This window comes from Callorhinchus milii, unplaced genomic scaffold, assembly GCF_018977255.1.
Source record: "Callorhinchus milii isolate IMCB2004 unplaced genomic scaffold, IMCB_Cmil_1.0 Scaffold32, whole genome shotgun sequence".
Taxonomy (NCBI): Eukaryota; Metazoa; Chordata; class Chondrichthyes; order Chimaeriformes; family Callorhinchidae; genus Callorhinchus; species Callorhinchus milii.
Window position 1 is genome coordinate 208902 of NW_024704773.1, and position 10080 is coordinate 218981.

Consider the following 10080-nt stretch of genomic DNA (forward strand, 5'->3'; position numbering starts at 1 on the left):
ATTGATATGACTCTGCGGCCATTTCACTTCTGGCATTCAACCAATGAAACAAATCTCAAAAACTTCATTAATTTGGCTTCAAATTCAGAAACTCTTTCCCACTACATTTTTTCTGGTTCACAGCCTCTTAGAAACTTCATCCCAGCTCAACCGTCCTGTAACAGTTTTCAACAGCATAAAAGGTTCCCAATTGTCTCTCGCTCTAGAGCAATACTTTGACAATAAGTGTTGAGGATAAATTTATGCTCAAAGCTTCAGTGAATAAGAACATTTCCCTTTTGTGGTTTACACAAATTTCTAAATGAATAAACTGAAAATACTCCATCACCTTGTGGCTTTTACAAAGAAATAACAGTCAATACAAAATATAATTGTGGAATGCATGGTACAATGTTTGGTCAATACTGTGCAATAAGTGTAGGTTGCTGTGGTGTTCAATACATAAATATATTAATTCACTACTACCTCAATGCTTAATCAAAATTCACTGCTTATTTTTTAAGTTGAATAAAGAACATAAAGGATTTGCATTTGTATTGCATCTTACAGCATTTGAAACGTCTCCAAGTGCTTCATGAGTTATTACTATCCAAAGGGATAAAGTCTGGGAATTCCCTGATCTTTTCTTGGGAGCGTTAACATCACCCAAACAGGCAAACAATTTCTTACATTTTACATACTGTTCAAAGGAAGTCATCAAGCATTCAATGAGCAGTCACCCAGTATAGCACCAGCATGGCAACCTAGACTACAAGTTCAAATCCTGACATAGGGCTTGAACCCATCAACAACAACAACAACAAAATTAGATTTATAGAGCGCCTTTCATGTCGGGAGAACATTCCAAGGCGCTGGACAGTCAGATGTCGGGGCCCAAGCATGTGGAGGGGTGGGGTAGCGGTGAGGGAAGGCAGAGAGATGGGAGGGCGACCAAAGGCACAATTGAAGAGGAGGGGCTTGAGACCGGCCTTGAAGGAGGCAAGGGAGGAAGCGAGGTGAAGGGACTATGGGATGGAGTTCCAGAGTGTGGGGGCAGAGAGGCTGAAAACCCGGCCACCGATGGTAGGGCGGGTTGGGTGGGAATCATGGTGCAGGCTGGAGCCTGATGAATGGAGGGAGCGGGCAGGTTGGTAGGGAGTCAGCAGGTCAGAGAGGTAGGAGGGGGCAAGGCCATGGATGGCCTTGAAAGTGAGGACGATGATTTAGAATTTGATCCTCTGGGGGATGGGGAGCCAGTGGAGGGTGGGAGTGATGGGGTCATGGAGCCTAGTGCGCGAAAGTACACGAGCTGCAGAGTTTTAGATGATCTGCAGCTTGTGAAGGGAAGAGTTGGGAAGGCCGATGAGGAGGGAATTTCCATAACCGAGCCTTGATGTGACGTGGGTGGGTGAGGGTTTCAGCAGCCTGAGGGGTGAGGCAGTGGCGGAGACTGGCAATGTTGAGGAGGTGGTGGTAGGTAGTGCCGGTCATGGCGCGGATGTGGGGGAGAAAGGACGGTTCAGGGTCAAACAAGACACCAGGTTCCTGACTGGCTTCGTGAGGTTGAGTGTGCAGCGTGGAGGCTGATGCTGCCAGCGCCCAAGGTGCGGAGGCGCTGGCGCGAGCCAATCAGGAGGGCCTCGGTCTTGCTGACGTTCAGTTGGAGAAAGTTGTCCCTCGTCCAGGACTTGATGTCAGACAGGCAGTCGGTTAGGACACCAGAAGTCCTGGAGTTGAGGGTGGAGGCAGAGAGGTAGAGTTGGATGGCATCTGCATACATGGGGAAATTTACCCCTTGTCTGCGGATGATGTCACCAAGGGGGAGCATGTAGAGGGTGAAGAGGAGGGGACCGAGGACAGAGACGGTGCGGGGGCTGGAGGAGAAGCAGTTAGCTGAGGCAAAGTGGAGGTGGTGTGAAAGGTAGGACCTGAAACGGTCAAGGATAGAACTTTGGAGGTTGAGGTGGAAGGAGAGGCGGTGGAGGAGGATTGAATGATCCACAGTCTCAAAAGCGGCTTAGAACTAGAGGCAAACGTCCTAATACCTGAGCTAGGCTAACACATTCCTATTAAAGCTGCATTCCACTTTCTTGGTACCATTTTTTCTCTGGAGTCTATTGGATACAAATAACTATCGTCATCGTCATCAACATTTGCTTCCCATAGTCCTGAAGTCCCATCAAGTCTCCAATCCAACATTGCTACGTTTCATACACAATCTGTAATCTGTGGAATACTTTTAGACATCTTGACGACTATGTCAAATGTGATGATTTATTATTATTATTAATTATTTTTCACAGTGGATTCTGTGAAACACTTTTAGACATCTTGATGACATAAGGCCCTCTATCAAATGCGATGATTATTATATACTTTTTTCAATGCACATTGCAGTGTAAATGCTCACTAGGGACAGAACTTTTGTGGCTTCTTGTGGAAAAAGTTTGTAATAACGATACTCTAATGTGGTACTTATACGTAACTGTTTCTTTGTAGGTTCATGTTCTTTCTTCACCTTCCACCCTTAACGCCCCCCACCCCCACCTCTGCCCCAACCAATGAGACGATGGGCTGATCCTCGTCTCCCAAACCTCTCTTGGTCTGTCTCCATATTCATCTGGCTCCTTCCCCTCCTTTGAGTACACCTTGCTCTGTACCATCCCCCCTTTCTTTCCTTCAAAATCCTCCTGGTCTACGCCCCCAAACCACCTGGCTCTTTCATTTCCTTCCTCCTCTCTTCCTTCTGTCTCTGCACTGAACGCCTGCTCACAATGGACAATTTTAACCTTCACCTAAATTCCACTTGCCCCATCTCCTCTGGTTTTGCTCCCCTCTTCTCCTTAAACAACAACAACAAAATTACATTTATAGAACGCCTTTCACATCGGGAGGACATCTCTAAGTGCTGAACAGTCAGATGTCAGGGCCCGAGCATGGGGGAGGGGTGGTGTAGGGGTGAGGGAAGGCAGAAAGTTGGGAGGGAGACGAAAGTTGCTTGGTCTCCATAACTTTCCATTCCTCGCCACGGTATCTATAATTTTTTGCGCTAACCTTTCCAATTGCTAGCTTATCTTTAGTTGCCCTCTGGCCTGTTAGCTCAGTTGCACTACCTTTGGCTGTCTCGGTGTCATGTTGGCTCGGTTGGTAGTACTTTCTGAAACGATGGCTGTGGGTTCACGACCAACATCGGGACTTAGAAATCAGTCTAGGCTGACTCTGCAATGCAGTGCTAAGGATGTGTTGCATTGTTGGATGTGCCATCCTTCGGATGAAATGTTAAACCAAAATCTTGTCTGCCTGTTCATGAGGATGTTAAAGATTACAAGACACTATTCAAAAAGAGAAGGTAGTTTCTCCTGGTGTTCTGGTCAACAATATCTCAGATAAAATTCACTTGTTGGCTGTTTGTGAGACATTGCTGTGCTGCTGCTTTTGCTTACAAATACATTCACTACCTTTTGCAATATATCCTGTGAAGCATTTTGAGATGTCTTTACGACGTGCTAAGGCACTCTATCAAATACAAGAATTATTATTATATTCTGGAATCCAGAGGGGAATTTTTCTTGGTGTTCTGACCCACAATCCCCCAGATAAAATTGGTCATTCACTTCATGGATGTTTATAACATTATAGTCGGCTGATTAGCTGTTGTGTACACCTACAGAATACACCGTCATTACAATTACAATTGTGGAGTTCTTTAATAATAATAATCCTTGCATTTGATATAGCGCTTTTCACGTCGGGAGGACGTCCCAAAGCGCTTCACAGAACACACTGTAAAGTGAATTGACAGTATATTTGTGGGCGAACGCGGCAGCCAATTGCGCACAGCAATGTCCCACAAACAGTCGTGGATTGAAAATGACCAATTTATTATTGTTTTTGGTTTTGGAGGGATTATTATTATTATTATTATTAGCTCAGTGGTTAGAGCAATCACCTCGCAAGTGAGAGGAACTGGGTTGGATTACCGTTAGGCAAATTTCTTTACTCCACACACTTCTGTTAGTCAATAGGTGGATCGCTTTTCCAGCGGTAATAATTCCTTCAAAAAATAATAATTTGGTCGCTTAATCCACAACTATTTGTGGGACACTGATGTGCATAATTGGCGGCTGCATTCCGCCCTCAAAAATACAGTCGATTCACTTCACAGTATATTCTGTGAAGCTCTTTGAGACTTCTAGAAAATGTGATGAGGCACTTTATCAAATGCAAGGTTTATTATTATCATTTATAATTCACAGTGGATTCTGTGAAACGCTTTTAGACATCTTGATGACATAAGGCCCTCTATCAAATGTGATGATTATTATATACTTTTTTTCAATATCACTGCAGTCTAAATGCTCACTAGGGACAGAATTTTTGCGCCACCTTGTGGAAAAAGTTTGTAATAATACTCTAATGTGGTACTTATACGTAACTGTTTCTTTGTAGGTTCATGTTCTTTCTTCACCTTCCACCCCTAACACCCCCCACCCCCACCTCTGCCCCAACCAATGAGACGATGGGCTGGTCCTCGTCTCCCAAACCTCTCTCGGTCTGTCTCCATATTCATCTGGCTCCTTCCCCTCCTTTGAGTACACCTTGCTCTGTACCATCCCCCCTTTCTTTCCTTCAAAATCCTCCTGGTCTACGCCCCCAAACCACCTGGCTCTTTCATTTCCTTCCTCCTCTCTTCCTTCTGTCTCTGCACTGAACGCCTGCTCATAATGGACCATTTTAACTTTCATCTAAACTCCTCCTGCCCCATTTCCTCTGATTTTGCTGCCCTCCTCTCCTCCTCTCCTCACCCTCCACATACACTCACTCGGCCCCAATCGTGGCTATCCCCTCAACCTCGTTATTATCCACAGCCTTGATATTTACAAACTGTCCATGACGAACAAGGTCATCTCTGACTATTTCCTCATTTCCCTCTCCCCTCGTATCCTCCTCACCTCCTTCAAGCCCTCTACTATTCTTTTCCGCCCACGGACATCCCCCACCACCCACCTCCCTGAGTCCCTCACAAATGCCCTCTTACACTCGGACCTTCTCTCCCTCTGGCCTTCCACTTGCAGCGATCCCGATGCAGCTATTTAAGTGCTCCATGACACTGACCCATGTGAAAGGTGCTATATAAATGCAAATTGTTGTGAAGCACTTTGAGAAATTTTCCAAGAACATGATAAGGCACCATATACCAAATACAAAGATTATTATTATTATCATGTGCATTTTAATTGCACTGTATAAATCTGCATTGTCTCAATCTACCATTTTCAAGTACAGCAGTTGGTCCTGTAGACAAAAAAAATTGATATAGCACTTTCCACATTAGGGCGTCCCAACGTTCTTTACACTGATGGCCGGGCACCCTAAATAATAAAATAATAATCCTTGCATTTGATATAGCGCTTTTCACATCGTGAGGACGTCCCAAAGCGCTTCACAGAACACATTGTAATGTGAATTGACTGTATATTTGTGGGCGAACGCGGCAGCCAATTGCACACAGCAATGTCCCACAAACAGTCGTAGATTGAAAATGACCAATTTTTATTATTGTTTTTGGTTTTGTAGCTTGGAAGGGGGAGCTGAAAGGGGGGAATTATGGATTGACCAAAACGATTGTCAAAGCAGCTAAGATTTAAAACAAAATTACATTTATATAGTGCCTTCCACATCGGGAGGACATCCCAAGGCATTGGATGAGGGGAGTTGGCACTACAATTGCCATGTGTCTTTGGGTACCAGTCAGATATCCTGTCAGTGCTCATGTCTAAATGACTCATTGGGCAACTTACTGGAGCACCTCCAGTCTACGTACCTGGGAAACATGAATCCACTACTACTTATATTAAAGTGGGGTGGATGTTGGTGAATCAGTGGGACTCTAGCATGAAGTTCCAGAAAAAAGGCCAGACTGCCTATCAATGGTGACACAGATTGGACCAGGGACCAGAATTGGCTGAGCAGCTGCAGGAGCTGACAGAGGCAGGGTGGGTGGCGGTGGTGGAAGCATTTGAAAGTAAAGACAAGGATCTTGGGACGAGTAGAGGATATAAAGTGGGGCAACAAATCTTCTCTGGAGTGCTATGGCTTAGTTGTTAGAGCACTTGCCTTGCAAGTGAGACCTGGGTTCGATTCCCGGCAGAGCAACATGTGGTTCAAGTTTCCTTAGTCAATTGGCGGATCCTTTTTTCGGGGGTAATAATTCCTTCAAATAATAATAAATTGGGTCACTTTAATCCACGACTGTTTGTGGGACATTGCTGCGCGCAATTGGCTACTGCATTTCGCCCACAAATATAGTCAACTCCTTGACAGTATAAGGCACTATATCAAACACAAGTATTATTATTATTGTATTGTATACATTAATTGTATACACATGTTTTTTTTGGGGGGGGCGGGGGAAGAAAAGCACTAGCCATGTGTTGTTCTGTCTCTGCCCCCCTCTTCCCTTGTGTATGGCTTCTGAAACAGAAAGACTCCTTTACTGAACCGAAAGCAGTGGTGCAGCCGGTATTTATCCTCACTCACTCACTCCCCTCTCTCTCCTCACTCCCTCCCCTCTCCCTCACTCCCTCTCCACCTCCCTCTCTCCACTTCCCTCTCTCTCCCTCCCTCTCCACCTCCCTCCCCCTCTCACTCCCTCTCTCTCTCCCTCCCCCTCTCTCTCTTCTCTCCCTCTCCCCTCTCTCTCTCCCTCCCTCTCCCTCACTCTCCCTCCCTCCCTCTTCTCTCTCCCTCCCCCTCTCACTCCCTCTCTCTCTCCCTCCCCCTCTCTCTCTTCTCTCCCTCTCCCCTCTCTCTCTCCCTCCCTCTCCCCCTCCCTCCCTCACTCTCCCTCCCTCTCCCCTCTCTCTCCCTCTCCCTCTCTCTCCCCCTCTCTCTCTCCTCTCCCCTCTCCCCTCTCCCTCTCTCCCCTCTCTCTCCCTCTCTCTCCCCTCCTCTCCCTCCTCTCTCTCCCCTCTCTCTCTCTCCCTCTCCCCTCTCTCTCCCTCTCTCCTCTCTCTCCCCTCTCTCTCTCCTCTCTCTCCCCCTCCTCTCTCCCTCTCTCCCCTCTCCCCTCTCTCTCTCCCTCTCCCCCTCCCTCTCCCTCCCTCTCCCCTCCCTCACTCTCCCTCTCTCCCTCTTCTCTCTCCCTCCCTCCCCCTCTCCCTCCCCTCTCCCTCCATCACTCCCTCTCCCTCTCTTCTCTCCCCTCTCCCCTCTCTCTCTCCCCTCCTCTCCCCCTCTCCCTCAGACACTGAAGCGCCCCTTCGCCCGTGACACACAATCAACCCCATCAGGGCTGACCTCCTCGCCAACCAAACCTGCTGCGAGTGACACCGACAGCCACCAATCAGGACCGCCGCACCCGGAGGCGGGGGAGGGGGGTGGTGGTGAGGGGGACCAATCAGAACTGCCCGCGGTGGGTGGGTGGATGGGTGAGCGGGAGGAGGAGGAGGCGGGACAACCGCTCGTTCAAGTTAGGTTGCGGCGGCGGCGGCGGCGGCACCACGTGCCAAACACAGAGGGGACAGCGCGAGCGGCCCCGCCCCCTCCCCCCCCCCCCCCACACACAGCACAGCACAGCACAGGGGCAGCGGCTGCTCACCCCCCCCCCTCCCCCCTCCCCCTCACCCCCTCACCCCCACAGCCCGGGCCCCGCGCTCACCTTCACCTGCACCATCTTCCTCTGCGCGCCGCCTCCTGACTCGAGGCGTGTCCTGCACCCCGAGAGCTGCCGAATCAGCAGCTCAGGCGGGAGTGGGAGGGGAGGGGGAGGGGGGGACTGACTGACACTGACTGACTGACTGGTGAGTGAGTGAGTGAGCAGCAGAGGGGTGTGTTGTGTGCTGTGGTTCCCCCCTTCAGAACAAAACTAAAAAAGTGAAACAAAATAAAACCCGAACGCCTTTTTTTCAGTTTCGGAGGCAATTGCGGACCGAGTCTGGGAAAGTACCACAGCGCGCACAGCCCACCCCTCACTGGGCACAAATCGCCTGCCGTACTTCACCTCTAAATTTAAATAGTCACTACATTTCCCAGGAAACCGATAAGTACTTTGAGATAATAATAATAATAATAATAATAATTATCTTTGCATTTGATATAGCGCTTTTCACGTCGGGAGGACGTCCCACAGCGCTTCACAGAACACACTGTAAAGTGGATTGACTATATTTGTGGGCGAACGCGGCAGCCAATTGCGCACAGCAATGTCCCACAAACAGTCGTAGATTGAAAATGACCAATTTATTATTGGTTTTGGAGGGATTATTATAAGGCTCTGTGTGGAGTAAGGAAACTTGCCCAAGGTTTCGCCCTCTGCCTGGAATTGAACTCAGGTCTCTCACTTACAAAGCGAGTGCTCTAACCACTGAGAGCTACAGGACTCCAAAAGTTATTTTGATGTAGTAAGTGCTGTATCAAATGCAAGGAATACTTTCAATTAAAAAAAGTCTGCAGCTGCTCATTGTACTGCACAATTTCAGCGTCGGCAGCTTAACCGTATTAGCATTATTGTTGTCGGCTCCGCTTCCACAATTCCCAGGATATACGGTATTCATTCTAGAAGACTGATCTGATGTGACCATAAAGGTGTTTTGCTGCAAGAAAATGTCATGTTTTGAAATATATTTTGGCTGATCTCCAAGCATTTGATTCAGAGAGCTGAAATGATTGAGAAGATAACACTTTGGATTAGAATCTAAAGTCTGTCAAACCAGATGCTCTTCTGTAAGGATAGTCTTCGGACAGAGCCAATTCAGATATTGTGGGTTACAAAGCACTCTGGGACCCCACCCTGATTGAAGGGCCCAATATAATTGCAAGTTGTTGTTGTTGAACCTGTATAGACTGATATTGGTCCTGTCGATTGTAGGTGATATTGTTCCTGAATAGACTGTGATACTCTTCCCATGTAGACTGTATATGTAGACAGGTAGAGCGGTGAGATGGAGAGATGGAGGGGTAGAGAAAGGTAGTTCCAGAGGTTAGGGACATAGTTGCTGAAGGCTCGGCCATTGATGGCGGTGCAGAGAGGACTTGAGACACGCAGCAGGTCTGAGCAAATGGAATAAACGGAAGAGTGGGGTAGGAGAAGATCACATTGACAGAGGAGTGCTAGGGCATAAGAGGAATTTGAAAGAGAGGCAGAGAGGTTGAGGTCAGAGCCAGAAGTGAGAAAACCTTACTTAGCAGGAACTGACAGGAATGGCTTCCGTCATGATCGCATTAAGGTGCAAGAAATTGTGGCTCATTCTAGCCATTATTTCCGACAGGTAAATTAATAAGCATCATTGCTCCCGAAAAAAACCCAGTAGAAATGGAAATAACATGCTTAAGAATATCCAAACCAAACTTAGAATTCCATGCATCTCATCTACACTTGGAGATTCCAGAGATGTTTATTGGAAGGAAATGCGCACTCTCTTCCTGGAGGGACGCATCCTGCTTACCTAATTCCAGAAAGCAATAGCCACAGGTTAGCAAGATTTGGGGACCCCAAGGGTATTGCTGGAGTCTAACTAGTTAAAACCACATAGCTTGCCATTGATAACACTGTCTGGCAAGCTTTCCTGCTGCTTTCCCCCTTCCAATTGCTGGCTTATCTTTAGTTGCCCAGCTAAGACCAACCTGAAGATATATGTTTCATAAAAATGTAAAATAAACTTTTTTTACAGCATCCCTTAGCATCCCTTTAACTGGTTCCCAAATGTTGTGAAAACTGATAAATGTTATGAATTGTATTCACCAGCAGGGGGAAATGTCCCTTTATTATTCACCTTTAAAATGTGCGGCATTGAAGAATCATAAATTATTGTGTTGAAACATTATAATGGATCTGTATATTAAACAGAGTCATCAAAACAGGTCTGCCTAAAATACTTGTCTTTCCTTGTTCACTTCCAACAATTTCAATGTGATTAGTTTTTGATCTTGATCACCGGCAGGCAGGACCTTTTCTAACTTGGAGTCCTGTAGCTCAGTGGTTAGAGCACTCGCTTTGCAAGTGAGAGACCTGAGTTTAATTCCAGGCAGAGGGCGAAACCTTGGGCAAGTTTCCTTACTCCACACAGAGCCTTATAATAATCCCTCCAAAACAAAAAACAA

General features: G+C 47.0%; 1 protein-coding gene across 1 annotated transcript in view; it reads right to left on the reverse strand.

Moving 5' to 3' along the window:
* Window positions 1–7715, reverse strand: part of LOC103182849 (methylthioadenosine phosphorylase) — a 77536-nt gene extending 69821 nt beyond the window's left edge. The window contains exon 1 of the mRNA XM_007900007.2: window positions 7640–7715. Within this exon, the coding sequence (XP_007898198.1) occupies window positions 7640–7654 (15 nt within the window). The 5' untranslated portion in view covers window positions 7655–7715. The remainder of the gene's footprint in view (window positions 1–7639) is intronic.
* Window positions 7716–10080: the final 2365 nt, after the last annotated feature.